This window comes from Eleginops maclovinus, chromosome 3 (assembly GCF_036324505.1).
Source record: "Eleginops maclovinus isolate JMC-PN-2008 ecotype Puerto Natales chromosome 3, JC_Emac_rtc_rv5, whole genome shotgun sequence".
Classification (NCBI taxonomy): domain Eukaryota; kingdom Metazoa; phylum Chordata; class Actinopteri; order Perciformes; family Eleginopidae; genus Eleginops; species Eleginops maclovinus.
Window position 1 is genome coordinate 14,984,302 of NC_086351.1, and position 19,068 is coordinate 15,003,369.

Here is a 19,068-nt window from a genome sequence, read left to right on the forward strand (position 1 = left end):
TTACAGGTCTCAACTATATTAAAAAACACATCTCTGACGTGTTTTGCTCAAAATACCAAGCAGATCATGCATTTTATCATGTCCGCTAACCCTCTGTTTCAGCCCCGTTTTCGAAAGTGCTGATTCTGTGACTGTCGCTTTAAATTTGATCTGACCTGATCTGACCTGAAGCTGGAGATACTCAGCTAAACATTGCCGTGATTAAACGCCATATTATGTTCCAAACCACATCAAGCATTATTTCTGAAACACTTCTCAGTGTTCACCACTAGAACAGTGACATTATATGTATTATATAAACAACAACTCTAAGCCCCTCCTGCAGACATCCTGCAGAATACACAGACACACAGAGGTGCTGCGGAGGGGATTCAGCTTGCGACTGTATATTGCAGACGATAGGTTGGGACGTGTCACTTGGGTGGGACGTTGCCAGGAGTTCATTTCCGATATGACGTCATATCGGCAGCAAATCTGGAACAGCTCGTTTGTAGGGATGAGGGTAAGGAGGAAAAGAGAGAGGGCTGTATTTTCTGACAGTTTGTGAGTCTCCTTACACACAGGGGACACATATTCAGGTATAAAAGAGAGCAAAAAGTGCATTTTGCATAATATGGGACCTTTAAGTGAGAAATGATCAGGAAATTGTGTGTCTTTTTTAAAGGTGTTATATTTACCTTTATAATAAGAGCTATCTTCCATGTATCGAGACAAACCAAAGTCCCCAAGTTTCACACAGTCGACTGTAGACACCAACACATTCCGTGCTGCGATGTCCCTGAGGAGCATAGAACAAAAATGTGAGGGAATCCTGAACACTTTTATTTTATTTATTAACATGACCAGACATTTCTCACCTGTGGCTTCTGGAGAAACACCATGATTATATATTTGTTTAGATTTGGGAAACCACAAGCTTAGAGTTGCTGACAATATTTGTTTCCCAATTTGTCTCTCTTTTATCAAACAGGACCTACACTGTTCATTGTGATTATCCAATAAGGCTGCAATGCTGGACTATGGTTCAAGGGGAATATCTATGTTCCATACACTAATATTGTTTCCTTATAGGGTGAATCAAGCTCAATTAAAAAGCAACTGTGCCATTTTAAAATGTTCTGGTATATTATATGAGACTTTAATACATACCTGTGGACAAAGCGCTTGCTCTCCAGATATGCCAGTGCCATGCTGAGCTGGTATGAGTATAATATGAGAGAGGCCAAGTCCAGACTGTACTTCCTCACCTGGAGGAATGACCGTAACTGTGGAAGATGGTGACAGAGTTAAAGAAATCAGGAAAAGTAAAACAAGTAAACAGGGACATACAGTAAGTGAGACACAATTAAGAAATTGAGATAGAGGGGCAGAACGAAAGGAAGAATAACAACAGTTACCAAACAGTTATATAAAACAAACAGTGCTATTGCTCGAATAACGAGGAACTATGCAAGAGAAATTAATGGGGACATTATTTTTCATGTCAACAACAGATTGTGTGACGTGGTCCATGTGGGCGTAGTTGACTGTAGATGACCAGTTTGCTGCTGCCAACAAATGTGTTGTGCAGCATCATAAGCTCAGATGTGCCTTTAAAATGTGTTATTATGAAAACTAATGTCACAACGAAAGAAAACAGAAATACAAACCATAGCAAATGCATTTGCTTACTTTCTTTTGACTAATTTCTCCTTATTTTTACCCTTAATTTTAGTTCCCACAACCAAATACGGTTGTTTCATGATACAAGAAGACATCTATCTTAACTTACCGACACATTTTATACATAAATTAATTTCAAAAACAAGTTAAGGTTTTGTGCAGCAGTTTATTTTATAATCTCAATTACACCACAAAATTGACCTGATCAATTCTCTCTTTCTTTTTCACAAATACTGAGAAAATGTGTCAACACCAGAAACCCTTTTGAGGTCTATTTCGTACAAAACATCTCTGCGATAACTCCAATAATACTTGTACCCCTTGCACACATCCATGTAATCCAGCAGATAATGAACACCCTGATAGGAATTGATAGTGTCGTACCTCTCCCAGTGTGCAGAGCTCCATGATGATCCAGACTGGATTCTCTGTGATGACTCCCACCAGCTTCACAATGTGCGGGTGGTCAAACTGACGCATGGTCACTGCAAGGAGACAAGTTCAGTTCATTAACAGCCTGAAAGATTTTCTGTAGTATTCTGCAAATTCTAGAGTGAATAATTGTTAGCAGGTAACATTTGAGAAACACACATGAGGAACTTACATGCTTCTTGGAGAAACTTTTCCCTGACGCTGTCTGACGTTGAGTTCTTACACGTCTTCACGGCCACCGACAGAGCCGGGTTCTCCTGCAAGATACAGATCCAAGTGAAGAAAAGGATCAGCATTAAACAGCAGCAGCTTTACTCAGCAAATTCACTGCCTATTAAAATACACTGAGCATAGTATATGTTTGTTTATCATCTAATAAAAACTAATAATGGGATGTGTAGGTAATTCATTAAAGGTTTATGAGTGGAAAGTCCATCCCATCACTTTCTTTTTCTACAACTACACTGTATATGTGCAGTTATTGTAACGTGAGTTCAAGCTCAGTTTATTCTTTTAAGTCTAGCTTCAAAGTGACTTTGCAGGAGGGTGTGAGAGAACAAAGATAAAGAGGTTAGTAAGAGACTGCATTAATTAAACACACAAGCATATAATGAGGTCAGAAGCACATACATATATACATATATATAACTACTACTATTGTACATTTGCAGTGATTTTTAATTAATGCTTCAGGCAGAATTATACCTTTACATGTAAAGGGCATTTTATAATTGGCTGTTTTAATTATATTATTCAGATATAAAGCTACTATTCAAGGGCTACAGATATAAAGATATAACACCCTTGTGTTTGTGTGAGAGAAAGAGACATACCGGGCTGATGTAGACTCCTTGATGGACGTCACCAAACTGACCCTCTCCTATGCAGCGTCCCAACTCAATACGATCTCGCTGAATCTCATAGTCCCGTGCTATATACACAATAAACATAGATATGAACACAACGATACAGACACACAAACACATAAGACCTTCAGATGTAAAAAGAACACAGCAACTTCGTCAGCCCTTATATTTACTAAGCTTGTCAGAGTGTGCCGAGTTTGTATAAAAAGAAGAAAACTTATGCTGTTATAATATAAACTTCTCATTTCAGCAAATGTATATAAACCTGAATGGAAATTCAAAACAAACTTAACAATGTAGAACAAACTCTGATTACATCCGAGCACCATTATGTGGTTGCCTCATCTATTGAAATGTTATTTTTTCCAGACGCATAAAGTCATTTAACCTTTCTCGTCTGACAAGCTTAGCGCTTATAGCAATTAGCATAGCTCAATGTCATCAGCATGCAAAAACAGCAACAGCAAACCACATCCAACATGCCATTTAACACAGAGGAACAACAGCCAGTAACACTCAGGGAATGTAGGAACACAAATGTCCACATTAAATGAAATGTAATATGGATAAAGTCAGGTAGATTGAATAATATACAGGTTGGGAAGGGGTTCAAATCTCACAGAGTGAGACAAGCTAGGACAAGCTGTACATTTGCTTCATCCAAAAGGAATATATAGTTGGGCTAGCACAGTTTATAATTGTCAAAAAGCACCATATTTCTATTTAGTTTTGGGAAAATATGAATCAATGGGTCTGTGACGGTTGGCTGTTGAGAGGCTGGTGGTTTGCGGACACTGTTGACCTGACTTTGTCCATGTAATCAGCGTATGAAAATAGCATATATGAGCATAAAAGATATGACAAATCTCTGACTTCTCTTTTAATGTTTTGAATTGCCCAGCACGTGCGCCTAGGACAACTATAGTATGCTGCGCAATAAAATGTCTGTAGTGGGAAGGGAATAAATGGAGCTGCAACATACAGTAAGAAAAATGTACAGCCAGCCGTAATTAATGCCTGAGGGCCCGTTCTCTAAATGTCGCCCATGTAACCTGATCTTAAGGAAGTTGATTATTATGGTTAAACAATGGAGTGGGACTACCCTGTTTGTTTGTGGTTTGGCTTCCAAATGTTTTGGCATGAATATATATACGTTTCTTTTTTAAACCTTTCCTTCTCACTGCACTTCCTCCTCCTGACCAAAGCTGTAAATAGGAACATGCTCTCAGTCAGCTTGCCTGCTTAAAATATATATAACATGTTTTGAGTTGCTTACATGAGCAGTTATAGAGTTTCAATAGCGTGCCTTAATTCAAGCGTGTATTAACTTTGCAATAACGTAAACTGAATGAAGTTGCAATATTTTCTTAGTAAACAAGATCTTTGTCCAACCACTGGGGTTCAGTTCTAAAACTACCATCAGCACCAGAGGGTGGGTGGGGGTCAAATCAACAGGGTCAAGAAATAAATCGAGTTTTATTTTTAGGTTTACAGCAAGCAAACATAAATGAAGGATCACAACAACCACCAAATCAAAGTGCCATCACAAAACAACCAGACTTTTGGTAGGTTCCAATCATTACCTTGATCTAGTCCATAGTATTCTGGGAAACATGAGTTAGTGATAGGAGAGAGAAATAACTAGCTGTGAGTACAGAGATCCAGAAACTGTGACTGCAGTCCTTAACAATTGCCATGATTTTAGTTATGATAGTTTAGTTGGGGGCACTGTATGCCAGTGACTATACCTAACACAACATTTTAATATCTAAAACAACTTTTGGTGTATTTTGTCTGAAAGGGGTTATTTTTGTTATTTGAATCAAAAGAAAAATATCTAGCAACAAACACACATACGTCACCCCTAGCTAGCTTCAACAGTTTACAAAAGCTGTGTTTTATAATACAAACCCAACTTTAACCCCAAAATGACTTCATTTCAATTGATTGGCAACCTGCGGTTTACCAAAACACCCCGAGTCGAGACATGAACAGCTTAACGTTACCTTGGCTGGCTTATGTGTGTTTGAGTGTATTTAATTAATTAGACAACTTCTAACTAATTCAGCCATTTACATTTGTAATGAAGTCATTCAACATGTTTATCTAACTACTTAATGTTATGGACACAGTGCTGTGAAGAGAGCACATATTGCTGTTTTCAGTTTTGACTTGCTTGTTCTGTGAGTTTACATCTGCCCAGAGGGCTTTGGTGAAATCTATAATTTATGAATGGTCAAAAAGCAAAGCCATGTTGATATTTTGCTTACATGGATCAACTTAAGCTTGTGATAGCCAGGCAACATTTTAAGGCAGTTAACATCCCAGCGCCTTTTTCGGTCATACATTAAGGTGTTAAATCTCCTCTGCCTGGAGAATGTTGCCTTTTTAGCATCACCTCTCAGCGTTTCGTTGAGCTAAATCCTAAACCTGGTGGACAGGCTCCACATGGCAGCAACAGCAGCACAGCAGGCCCTCTGCATGTTTACTCTCATACATAATCCAATTTTCCACTATAAATACAGAGACCCCACTTCAAAAGACCCAAACTATCCCTTTAACGCCAAATACAACTCTCCACTGTAACTGTCGAGATGAACACTTTAACACAGAGCCTATTAAAAAATGTTTACTGTAATGTAAACATCGCAGCGGGATAACATCTCAAAGCAGTTTGAGGAAGCCGAGACATCTCACGGACAGAAAAACAGATTGCAGACCTATTAATATGAAGCAAAATGCGGTTCAAGTGGATTCCCCTTCTGAATAAGATAGCTACATGTGACCACGGAGAATTTAGATTCATTCAAGCTTCTGTCATTATCTTGCCTGCCATTCTTTTATTCACCAATCCCAAGAGCTTAATTTATGGCTGAAGTGTAAATAGACTTATAATTAAGTCCAACGTTTCATCAGATTCTGTAATGTGGAGTGTGATGAAACATTTTGGACAGCTCATTTAAAGTATTTAAGGACACTCTATATACTCTGAATAATGTATACTAGGTTGCTCCACAGTTGTAACACCAACCATTTGATTAAATACTACATTAGTTGTCAGTGGATGATGTTTTCATTGAATATAAACAACCATGAGGTAATGCCTGATAAAACATGCATACATCATCTCTTTTCACAGACACACACATTCATGTCCTGAGATATCGCTTGCTTCCACTCTACACATTCTCGCATGTCTCAAGAGGTCCCACAGGTGCACAATGATGAACAGTGCTTGATGGCCAGATTTTTTCTCAACACCAGCTGCCTACAATGTTGTTTTTTTGTGTTTGTGTGTGTGAGATTGTGTGTGTACTTACTTGAAGGCATGGTATAGGTGTCCTCTTCATCTATGATCTCAGCATAGTCGTCTGTTTCTGCAGAGCAAAGGCGGGGGAGGGAATAAAACAGCAAAGAAACATCAAGTCTAAGTTGGTTAAATAAAATAAAAAAGAGATAAGAGTTGACAATAAGCATACATAATGACGTTACACTTTGATTTAACATGCCGAGTCATCTGGACGGATTCTTAATAAGTACTTGAAAACTATCTGACAAATCATGAACCTACTCAGAAAGTTCTGTGAGCATTTTTAAATAAAAACACAAGAGTGAAAAAGGCAAAACTAACACACCATAAACACACAGATGTACCTTTCCAAAAGATCCTCCCTATGCCCAATTCGAAACACATTCACAGCCATTTAAACACGCATGTACTATAAAACAGCCACACACAGCGAATGTAGGACAGAAGAGTACAACAGAGAGAGAGGGACAAAAAAGAGGAAAGGGAGGGATGGAACATTCATTCTTTCCACAGAAACAAGTTAAAGAATAACAGGTTGAGTCATGGATAAGGCTAAACAGTTACAGGCAGATACGGAGATATAGTGCGCACATACAGCAGGCTTAATGTAGACAGACACGGAGCAGAAATACTATAGAGTCATTAATTAGGGTTAGTAGAAAGAGTGTTGTTTACCATCGCCACTAGTGTGACCTGCTGATGCACCATGCAGCATGAAACACACAGGGGGAAAGAAAGTATTAGTTTTTGTGTTAAAATGTATAAGAAAAAGGTCAGTGATATTATTTTTTAACTCAATGCTATAGCCAGGGTCATTTTCATTTAACTGTGTGTAACATGAGTTTGTCAGAGGTTGGTAGGCAGTCAGGGCAGAGGAAGAGACAGTGACTAAAGCTCTCCATGGGGACATCTGGCGAGACAAGGACTCTTCACTGCACACACAGATGAGGCTTTATAGAGGGAACAGCACGCATATCTATGCAGCCTTTATCTGACTGCTTGTCACTGTCATTCCTGACATTTAGAGCAAAAGACAGACAGGAAAATCGACAGGGGAGAAGCAGACCAACAGGAAAGGAGAAAGCGAGACATGCATTTATACCTGAGACACAAACAGCTCGGGTCCGTACTCCTTCCATTCGCTTTTCCATCCGCCTCTCATGATTTGAAACTCTGGACAAGAGATGAGGGTATCAGTTTTTGGACTTACGTTAACCTAAACCTAAAGTTTCCAGTTGCAGCTGTAGTAGATTACAACCAGAGGAATGAGAGCCAAAGGAAAAAAGTGTCTATGTCTTATAAAGGACATTAAATTCACCATACTGTATCGGCAACTTAATGACTTAAAATGTTATCATGAAGATCAATATGCTGGTCTGGACTCGAGCCGTGGATACTGATGTCTCCATAAAGGCCCATTCATATTCTGGATGTTTTCTAATGCAACACCTGAACATTGACTTAATCTTTTTCATTTCTCAGGAATCTGACGCCTTGTTTATTATTGATAAAGCAACTGATGTAACAAAATGAGTCTGTCGACTTACTTGGGGATGGATGGCAGGGCTCTGTCCCCCTCTGCAGAAAGAAAATAGATTAGACCCAGGACCACACTGCAGCCATTTCTTTGTAGTCATAGCTATTTTTAGAAAACACTAGCTTAACATCGGCTGGTTATTCAAAGTGACATGCGTAAAGCTTCATCAGCCACAATCCGACTTGTATACTGTATGAAAGATGGCTGACAGCAAAGCAGAATACTATTTATAGTACACATTCATTTTCAGGTTATAATCACCATTGTTTAAACATTAAAATAATCACAATCATCATCCAACTGCAAAATGTGGGAGTATAGAAAGCACACAATTACTGTCAGAGGAGTTGTGGGTCCTACCTTTGTGGACTCTGACGATGAAGGAGTGAGAAGTTAAGGAGACGAGCCGACAGTAGCCGTCAATCAAGTCAGCCATGTTTTCTGCAGTAGTCAGCGATGCCGTCGTGACTGTGAGGGGCTACACGCACACGAATACACACTCAGGATTAGTGGAACAGACCGTTTCTTCACAGTGACACAATGAGAGCTTTATTAGGGATCACGTCTACCAGTGTACGTGTACACACACACACACACACACACACACACACACACACATGCTTTTCCACTAGTAAGGCGTGATGTAAGGCACACACTCACTCCTGACAAACACACTCATGCTGACACTCAAGTGCAGATGGCAACACCCGCATCATCCTACTGAGGGATATTTCCTTGTTTTCTACATCCTTTTAAAGTTTTTTGTTGTACAATGTTTGTTACTACAACTTGCAACACAATATGTATCAAAGAAGAGTCATCAACAAATTGTGTGTGTGTGTGTGTGTGTGTGTGTGCGCATGTGCTCACCTCTGGCGCTCCTGCTACGTTGAGCTGCAACATGCCCTTCCTGTCCTTCTCTTCCAAAGGAGAGTACTGGATGGACTGAACCTGGTTGAAGTTAGCTAAATGTGTGGGCTGCTGAGACCGAAAACAGATACATAAAGAAATAATTATAAATCAATAAGGTACAGCTTACCATCAAATCTTGGTGCACTTAATTCAGCTCAGCGGAAATTATCTGTCCAAAGACCTGTAGATCATTCATGCAATAATGGATTGAGACATATTGTTAACCAGTTAGTTATGTATTTCTATTTTTAAACACAAGAAAAGTGCAGAATTTAGAGATGTTTAACACTGAGCATGAGGAAGAAAACGTCACCAAGTTTCAATGTGTTTATAAAAGGCCAAACAGGACGAGCTCTGTTTAATTATCATTTTGATGGACAGTCGTCATTAAGTGGAATTTTAACAACTCAATGTCAGAACTTGAGTGTGCAGCTGTTTCCTCCATCCTGTGTTGTCCCTGCACCAAGCACATCCTTAATGAAGTTGTTCAGATTGTATTTAATGGATTCATTTACAGACTTATTTTAACTCAAACAAGGGTGAAGAGAAACTCTGTCTCGTGGAGCAGAAAACCAGTAGAGGGCAGTATGGTTAAAAGTATGCCGTAAGCAGTAGTAAGCATTTAACAAAACTGCAGTATAAAGCAGGGATGAAAGAAGGGAAAGAATAAGGAAACTCGATCACGTCTTAAGCTGGAAGAAATAAAATAAAATAAAATAACATCTCAAAATAATAAACCGAGGACGACCTTGTGAGATGGGTCATATTTTAAGTGCATACTCACCATTGAACCCTTATCTGTGAGGTAGCTGATTCCTTCTTCTGGTCCGATAGCTAACTCTACCGATATTACCCAACTAGACTAGAGGGAGAGACAAAAAGACAGAGGTAGGAATACAGCATTAAAACAAATTCATCATATCAACAGCTTTTTAAGTACATGCAAAAATGTAATATTAATAGCATAGAACAATGTTAATGTTCTGTTCTGTTTTGAGTACTTTTTCCATTATATTCCCTCTAGGACAGAGAAAGGTTTGCATTATGTAGAAGACAGTGATAACGCATTCCTGTAGAGAAAAGTATTTTAAGAACACGGGACTGTGGGACAAATGCAAACAACACAATTGCTAACCTCTCCTTGTATGGTTTTGACAAGCCATCTAAATTAAAAATGACTCTCCACTTTAAATAGTCCACCCTGTGAATTTTGAATAGGCTCACCCTCCTGACGAAGAGTGAATTTTCAGGTATGGAAAATATATTTCATAGTCATTTTTTGTCTCTATGAATGCAGTGTTGCCCTACCCCCAAAGCACATTTGAAGCACTCCTTGTCGAAGCGGTAGATGGGGGAGAGTATCTCAAAGAACTTGTGGATGCTCTGCTCATCGTTGAGGTTAGCGAATTGCTTAAAGGTTTGTTGGATCTGCTTACGAAGAGTCTTCGCCTGATTGAGAGGGAGAAAACAAATTTTCCAAAGGTTAAATCTTTCTGGGAGGAAGTTGATTCAGAGCCAAGAAAACGGACACTGGGAGTGACAACGGGACATTTAACTAATTCAATACGATGAGATTATCTGACATTCAGCCAGACATCCACTTAGTCGTCAAGATCTGGCTGTCACTCAGCCGGTCACTCGGTCAAACAGCCATTGGCTCATCCAGCCAACTAAGCCAGACTAGGATTCTCATAGACATTTCAACACTTTTACTTCTGTTGGAAATGTGATTTAAATGGAGAGTCCCTGTCAAGTTTAAGTCACTAACTCTGTTAAATACACTGACAGTAGTTTAACCTCACCTTGAGGGAGTCCAGCAGGCTTTTGGGGAAGAACCTTCTTAAGCCAACGTCTTTCCTAAAAATAAAAGAATAGCAACATTTAACTTGAATAGTGAATCTACCATCAGACTAATTTCTTCAGTGTGAACCGAATAAAACCTTACTCTAGTAGTTCATAATTGGATTTCTTATCCAGGGCGTTGCCTGGCATCTCTCTGAAGAACCTCCTGTAGAATCCAGAATGAAATGGTATTAAATTGTCATCTATAGATTTGATTTAAGTTCAGATATTCTGGAAAACGTTTCTGATATAAGCAGCGACTGATACTCAATGTAAACCGAATAATAGATTTTTCTCATGCTGTTGGCATAACAGCTATTGTTGGTACAGTATGTTCTCACCTAATTTCCAAGCAGCCCAGTTTTAGAGCAACATCTTGATCCACCTGATCAGCTATATGGTGCATGTAGTCACTTTTTACCTGGAGAGAAACATTGTAACACAGCAATGTTTAACAACAACAACAACAACAACAATGGTGTTAGGACAAAGTCATACAGTGTCATTTAAGAGCAGAATGAAATGTGTTTTTAAATTACATGTATCAAGGTATGTCTGCCTTGTTAGATGCAAAAGCAATAGGAAGCAGGAGGAAGTGACAGAGCAGATTCTTTCTATTTCTGATTTATAGTAGTTCATAAAGGGGAGATCTTTCTGTCTCATCTTTTTTAGGTGATCCTGCCGTGTTGCCTCACCTGGTGATAGAGGTAGTTAAGAGAGGGTTTGTCTTCAGAGAAATGACTGAGGTAACCTTTAGGAAGGTACCGCATCCGCAACTCATACCTGAAAACGACAGAGAGAATTTGGGCTAAAATAACCATACAGTCAGCACGCACACCCACAGAGAGAAGAAAAAACCCTGCAGCATTCAAATTCAGTGCCGTTTGGAGGCATAGAGCAAGAACGAACATAATTACTCATATACAGCTGACGCATACGGACCTAAATAAATGTTAACCCCCCCACTTTGGCCGGGAATGAAAGGCTTAGACAACCTGGAGCCTCACTTATATAAGCACAGTGTTATTCACTAGCACACAAAACAATCTTTGCTTTAAAACATTTTCAGACAGTTGGATTGACCCTTTTAAAAAATGGTCCAATATATGAATGTGATCATTTTCAATGTTTAAAAAAGTTAAGCCTGGAACATTTTAAAACAGAACTTATGATTTAAATATTTGTGCATCTGACGGATGACATCAGAAATATGAGGGGGGATATCACAGAATCCACAACAAAGTCCTGATTAGAAAAATCCCAAATCGGTTTAGAGATTAATGACAAACTGTAGATGTATCTTGCATAACATTAGGTTTTAGCTTCATCACACAGCTCTGCTATATACACATCTAGAACAGAGTCATTGTAATGCACACATTGTGGGCCCTGAAGAGTTTCTTGAGTTTTACTTTTGCTTGCTTGGGTTTAAAGTATGTGTAATCTACAAAATAGCCCCAAAGGAGCAGTAGATTCAATTTCTTGCTCAGTCACCTCGGCAGCGTGGCTGTTTGCCAACACTGATCTTGAAAGAGTTGAAACTGAAAGCTGCCCTTTCTATGCACCATACATCTGTCTAGTGGAACAGTAAGACAGGATTTCATATTTAGCTGACAGTGAAATAACTGAAAGTGATAACCTTGTTGTGCCATAAAGCAGAATGTCATTCCTCCTGTTAGACTTGCCAGTTATCTGTGCCCCAGAAGTACCCAGATGGGCCATCATAGTTTATAGTGATATATTATTTTATGACTGGCATATTGCAATGACTACAGCAGAGAGAAATGGGTCAAGAGAGTTGAGCTTCAAGCTGCTGTGATGGGACAGGCCTGTAGTTAGATAACAAAGGAAATCAAGGCTGAAGACAAAATGAATAAAACATCCTCGTTCTATAATGAATGAACCAAAAAGAGAGTGTGAGAAGGGATAAAACGATGCGTGTTTAGAGAAAAGAGAGATATGGATAAGAAAGAAAGCACAGATGTGAGAAATGAGAGAAAGAAGGATGGAGGGAAACATCAAAGGGAAAAAAGAGTGACTGCGAGCGCACGAGACAGCAGAGAAAACACGCGAGGGAGCGAGAGATCGGGGAGAGAGTCATTCCATCCCCTGGGCTACTTCTGCTGATCTAACAATAGCTCGGCAGCAGCAGAAGCTCCTGTGGGCTTGCAGCGCTGCAGCCAGCCGAGGCAAAGCTGCAACAACTGGCAGAGCTGCTTGGCTGCACGTTAGCCATGTGAACAACCGTTTCATATTGAACTCATTTTAATTTTAATGACTTTGGGTGTAAGAAATAGACTGCAGGACAAAAGACTGAATTGTAAAGAGAGCTGTTCACAGAAGACAACTGAAGATGGCCAAGAGCCAGCATAGTTTGAGTGTAGGATGAAAACAGACAAAGCTGCTTTCAAATAACTAGCAGCTTAATCCCCTTCATCAAACAGGGCAAATCATCCCTGCATGGCTTATTGCGCTACTGTATCGAATAAAGGGATGGAATGAGGCTCTATAAATTACAGTGTATAGGGAACAAACACAACAAACACACCAGCAACAACTACTCACTGCATAAAAGTTATGTAATTGACCACTTCAATTTAGATAAACATCATCCATCGTGTGAATGAGTGAGTAAACACATTCAATTAGGACTTTCAATTCTCAAGAGAGGGATGGTGGTAAAAGTGAGGAATATGAAATGCTTGGTTATATTTAATAAAACTCAGTATAGAGTAGGTCACATAAGTATGTTTCAGATGTATGAAAGCATAAAGTGGTTTCACTGGGACCATATGTTGTGCAGCTGCAGTGTTTAAGGGAGGATTCATATTATGGAAACTATTGGTTGACAGGTTTGTAGCTTAAACAAGTGGTGGCCCTTTACAGCACAATAGGGCAGTTATAAAGTGACATAATGTGCCTTGCTGGAGTATAAAATAATGTTATGTTACTTGGCCTGCCCCTAGATATTAGCACAACGTTAAGGATGGAGGGTGCTCACTGAATAACCTGGAAGCATCACTTGCAGCTAACTGTAGTATCCCTTATGGTAAAAGAAAAACAATTAAAGACATGGCAGACAAGGAGTGAGAGCAGACAGTGAGTGTTAAACATTGCTTTGTGATGTAATGCTACCTCCACTCCTCCTGGGGATGCTGTTTCTCATATTTCTCCCTGACGTGACACACGCCTAAATCAGGGTGTAACCAATGAAGTGCATCAGAGTGCAGATGGCTGAGACGGAGGCCCAGAGAGGACACACAGCGCAACTTGTGGATCTCTGCTATCTTCTGGATCACCCCCTGTTGAAACAAGATACAGTTTTAAACAAAGAAACCATTAAGCATCCGGGAAATGATAATGATTGAGAGCTACAGATGTACGACATGTTTGTCTGACTTACCCGGACGTCTGTAGCATCTCCATGCCTAATATTACTAGCCCACGTGCACGGTTCACTGTTTGTCTCAAAATAATGGAAGATCTTCAGAACCCGGTCCATGGAGCCTGAGGGCCGCTCAAGGCCTGCAGCAGAGCCACTGGTACCAACACCGGTACCTCCAGGCATCCCAGACCGGGATTTAACCCCACAACCACTCGCTGCCGAGTGATTGAGGTTTGGTTCCAGGTAGGAAGATGACGCCATGCCTGATTCAGATGCTCCGGCAGGGGCTAACTTGCCCTCATATTCTGAAAAAGAGAGAGGACAGAGATTGAAATGTGACTTCATAGTTTAAGAATATTCTGTCATTTTGTAACCCACTCAACAGAAGTTCAGTCAAGGACAATAAAAAACAACTTGCTAAAAAAAAATCCAATGGAGAAAGTCAAACCTTTGGAACCCATAGCTGAAAGAATAGCTGACAGAGTAAAACACACTCAAACAACCTCTCACTCGGCACCAGCCTGTCTTTCTTACTGCACATCTGTTTTGACACAAATCAGGCTACATTAATAATCATCAATACTTGTGCCAATCTAGACTCACTCAAAAACAAATCGAAGGTGGGGAAAAGATAACAGGACTGTAATGACACAAGAACAAAAAACTGTAGAAGGAGAGGCTACCAAACAGTCAGTCAATCAGTCAGTGAAGTGTCAATACAAACCAGCAAAACACTGACACAAGGTCTTTTAAGAAGGAGCTAATGGATTCACAGCTCAACATAAATCTGATGAGTTCAAATAAATAAAGAAATCCCCAGTGTCAGACTCGAAAGGCTTCTGCTAGATCAACCAGGCTGTCAGTCTTGTCAAGCACTGAGATTAACAGCAAGCCACTCAAACACCAGTCAGTAAACCAGTGTGTCAGTGGACTGGTCATCCATTCCTACATGCAATGCAGAGTGCAAATAGTCGACAGCCATACGAAATTCTCTGGATTTCTACTGTTTTCAACAAGCTGCATGGCTGCTAGGTTAGAGTTTCTAATCTGGTGGTTTATAAGAATCTGGCTAGACACAATAAGGTCTGCTGAAGGATTAGTATGTTGTTCTGGAAATACTTTTGTTCAACGGCTGTACAGTAGTATTATTTAGCAACTATTGTAGCAACTTTTCTTCTTAGAACATAAAAACACAACTACACCAACAAAAATATATCCAACAACCCAGCACTATAGCTCCCCACAACCCCAGATAACCCTCTCAACTGCAACAATTACAACTACACAGTGAGAGTATCTCAACCTATAAACAGAGAAAACACAGAGCTTAATACACCTGAAATAAAAAAGAACAAAACAAAGCAGGATGCATCTTTACTGTATTATTCTTAATGATGATAGAAAGATAAACACAAAGGAATCACAAGATGTTAAAAAAATTTAACCCTCAGAATTCTTAGTAAAAGCAAGTTTTTTTCATATATTTTGATTATTTACTGACACTGGATAAGACTAAAGTGAAATGGACCTTACTATAATTTGCCATGAGTTGGGGACACTTGGGTGAATTAAATCAGTTTTGTCTCAGACTTTTCTTTGATGTATTCACCCTCTTGTTATATTTGTTTCTACTGCAGGTGCATCTTCACATATCTTATGCTTGGTGGAGATACATACTCTGCTGTTTCCCATGTCATGCTGTCACTTCCTGGGTTTCCCTGCAACCTTTGTTGAGTCATCATCACTACAGTGACTTTCAGCTGACTGTGAATTCTGGCTACATCATGTGGTTACAAAAGAAACACAAGTAAATGAAATCCCATTGAGTGAGTCATTTCATGGCTCAACCCCAATAATGGGGTTGTAATTTATAACTAAATACTTTTCCTGTCCAAATTTCTGCATCATCCTCTACAGGGTTCTTCAGGATTGAAAGATCAGCGTATTTACATGTGACAACTTTTTTTATCCACTAAATATGTGGATAACGAACCCAGCTGACAAGCATGTGTTTCCAGTTATTGTTACTGTCGGCCATGGTTGTTTCCGCCTGAAGCAAGCCAAAAATCATTGCCGTTAACAGCAAATCACTACGTTCAGCATTTCTCTGTGTAGTGTTCGGTCACGGTCAGATCACTTCACACTGAGAACAAAGGAAGAAAGAAGCATGACTGAAAAACTTAGAGTGATCCTGGGGAAGTTGGTTCAGCACTTTTGACAGCTTGACCTACAGTTGCCTCTTCAAAGTAACACTGTGTGTATTTTTGGTGCACACAATCACTGCATCAGAAGTGTAAAGGAGGACATTATGCATCTGATAACTTGACTCAGCACTCTCTCGGAAGAATGTGCTGTATCAATAATGTGTGTATGAAACTGCGCACAAGGTTGTTTCTTTAAACTTAGACTCTCTGTCACCACTTCGGCTGTTCATAGTGGGAGTTTTGTTCTAGCATTGTTTTACACTGTAATTAATTTAATGAATATGTACAGGTTGACATGAATAAGCCTAACCTATATATACATGTTAGGTCCTTTGTATCATTGCACTTTCTTCATTATTAACCGTCAAGGCTTTAACACAAGTGATAAGTGAAGATCAGATAACACATGTCACTCTCAGTCTTACTGTCTTCATCCAATTATTATGATACCTTGCCTATGATCATACTGGATTATTAGGTGGTTTGTTACAATCCCCAGTGCACAGCTACTCTAATCCCATTACAAAAAACACCCAATATATCATCTCATTGTAACAATACCAGTTGACATGGTAATGACTACATATCAAATAGTAAATTTCCCCTCTGTGGGACGAATAAGGCTATTCTGATTCTGATCAGTCTGGGTTGACATATGTGACTATGATGGGAACATTGAATAGGCAGACTCTTTGCAAAATCATCAGAATCACAAATCCTTTATTAGTCCCACAGCAGGGACATTTACATTAATATGAATATGAACATATGAAAAGGGTTTTGCAGTGAAAATCAGTGAGGTCACTCTTTTGTTACTTGTTACAGATATGTGAAGCTTTCTAAACAGGCAGACACGGACTGACCATATTATGAGGTTGATCAAGTAACATTGTCATGTCATTTCAGGTACTGTCTGAGAACAAATGAGCATCTAAACTTAAATGCAGTTCACAAATGTTGCTCTACTATTGGGTTTCAATGATACATTCCTATAAAAACAAGCCACATGGACGTTGGGTTGTTATAACAGGAAGTCTCTTAGTTCAAAACCCAGACTGAGTGATTGGTCTCCGAGGGCCACACTAAAAAATGTATTGAGGACATTATTTTGACTGCAACTTGTTTTTAAATAGCAGCAGTGTCACCAGAGGAGCTACAGAGTCACAAACCACGGTCAGCCATCTGCTGCTGCTGCCCAATCCATCGGTCAGTAATCAGATTAGATCTTAAGCACTAAATAGTTGTAACACCCCACTGCATACCCTGACACATAACACAATAGTGACGCAAAATCACACACACTTAACCTTAACCTAAATACTAGCTGGAAGAAATCCTATTAAAGAAGCATACTGACATTCGCCTTGGTGCATACGTCCAACTACTGTAAAGACTGTTACATCACACATCACAAGAAAATGGAGTCTGTTTTAGTACCATCCATCAAAAGAGGTTGTTGGCCTCTAAATACTGCAGCTACTAATCAGTGTTTGACTGAATGATGGATATTTCATTAATAGACTGAGTAAGTATTGTTAGATGGTTTAATTTATTCTCTCATACAAATAATTGAGAAACTTGTATATTTTGTTTGTCCTTCTGCAAAATAATCTATACAAATATTGAATGTATGTTACCGAATGGGTGGACATGCAGCCAACATATCAGTTTCTCACATTATCCATTATGCGAAGGTCGGTGACCAGGACCTTTTTTAAAGATGGCCCCTTTTAAGCACTGCATCAGTATGCATTAAGCCATCACAACAAACAATAAACATGCAGACCTTTACATAACAAAATGCTTTCCATTAGGTACCTGTCACTTTTGTGGCCTTACAAAATATGGATTTCATAGTGAATAAAATACTGTTTTGGAATAGGCACACTACACAACAGCCCGGGAAAAATTAAGCCATATCTCACTGCACCAATTTCTCTAAACTGACTAAATCTTCACATACATGCCCTCACACACTCATAAGTGAGGAATCAAATCAACTAGGCCATGCAGGCAGCCTAGGCAGGGGAGCATGCGGCTGCCAGGCCCACATCCCCCTTTCTCAGCGGGGCTCTGCTTACTGACAGTTAGCCAGTGACACCACAGAAGGCTGGAGTTGAGCTCTGTCCCGTAGCAGCAGCAGAAGGACGGTTTATCACCTCGTCTAGCTGGTATCTGGTTTACTGGGGTTAGCACAATCTTAGGGGAGACAATTGCTCTCTGTCTTTTCACTGTCATCCCACTCCCTTGCTCGTTTCCTTTGAGGCTTTGTTTTCAAAATTCATCCCTATCATTATTCTTTAAAAAAAGCCTTCATCCATTCCTTCTTTTTACCCCACCTCATATGCTAAACCTCCTGTATCATTCTTCCTCCATCCTTTACCCACTTCATCTGCATTTCCCTTTTTCCCCTCGCCTCTCTTAATCTGCCCCAGTCACTCATCTCAAATGCTCACAGACCTTTTAGTTCCATCTTTCTATCTCCATTTGATCCTCCTGTGCTATTGAACCATCTTTCTTCCTTCCTCCCTCTCATCTTTCCCTCATCCTCCAACAGTTTCCTCTGCCCTCCCCCTTCCCCCACACTGCTACACTCTCTTCCCTCTTCTGCCAACGATGCGCATTATCTATACCAGGGGACGGGGAAGAAAAGTCTAAACATCTGTAAAAATACATGACTGTCACAGCCGTATAAATACAATGCCTTTCCACAATGGGCCTAAAGAAAAGCCCAAAGGACTAGCAAAAAGAGAGTGCGTCAGTGTACGCATGTGTGTGTTCTGCGCTGTTCCAGTGACATCAGAGCTGCCAGGGTAACTTATAACCAACATGTCCCCATTCACTAACCTCATTACTGCTTAGTAGGACTGTAGCCCAGGCAAATGATAAGCAACAGTAGTTCAGTGGGCTTGAACTGG

The 19,068-nt window shown here is 39.8% G+C and overlaps 1 protein-coding gene across 12 annotated transcripts in view; it reads right to left on the bottom strand.

The window, feature by feature from the left end:
• The window catches only part of LOC134862465 (focal adhesion kinase 1-like), a 57,579-nt gene that overhangs the window by 25,890 nt on the left and 12,621 nt on the right, over positions 1-19,068 (bottom strand). For 5 of the 12 annotated variants that reach the window (XM_063880428.1, XM_063880417.1, XM_063880426.1 and 2 more), the window contains 20 exons: positions 13,965-14,251; positions 13,697-13,863; positions 11,257-11,344; positions 10,903-10,982; positions 10,665-10,727; positions 10,522-10,576; positions 10,028-10,168; positions 9,504-9,581; positions 8,678-8,788; positions 8,168-8,285; positions 7,818-7,848; positions 7,373-7,443; positions 6,946-6,963; positions 6,281-6,337; positions 4,544-4,564; positions 2,928-3,025; positions 2,267-2,351; positions 2,047-2,147; positions 1,150-1,265; positions 678-778 (listed from right to left, as the gene is read on the bottom strand). In XM_063880428.1, coding sequence (XP_063736498.1) covers positions 678-778; positions 1,150-1,265; positions 2,047-2,147; positions 2,267-2,351; positions 2,928-3,025; positions 4,544-4,564; positions 6,281-6,337; positions 6,946-6,963; positions 7,373-7,443; positions 7,818-7,848; positions 8,168-8,285; positions 8,678-8,788; positions 9,504-9,581; positions 10,028-10,168; positions 10,522-10,576; positions 10,665-10,727; positions 10,903-10,982; positions 11,257-11,344; positions 13,697-13,863; positions 13,965-14,251 — 1,887 coding nt within the window. The remainder of the gene's footprint in view (positions 1-677; positions 779-1,149; positions 1,266-2,046; positions 2,148-2,266; positions 2,352-2,927; positions 3,026-4,543; positions 4,565-6,280; positions 6,338-6,945; positions 6,964-7,372; positions 7,444-7,817; positions 7,849-8,167; positions 8,286-8,677; positions 8,789-9,503; positions 9,582-10,027; positions 10,169-10,521; positions 10,577-10,664; positions 10,728-10,902; positions 10,983-11,256; positions 11,345-13,696; positions 13,864-13,964; positions 14,252-19,068) is intronic. The other 7 variants (XM_063880418.1, XM_063880420.1, XM_063880423.1 and 4 more) reach the window with 7 other exon arrangements.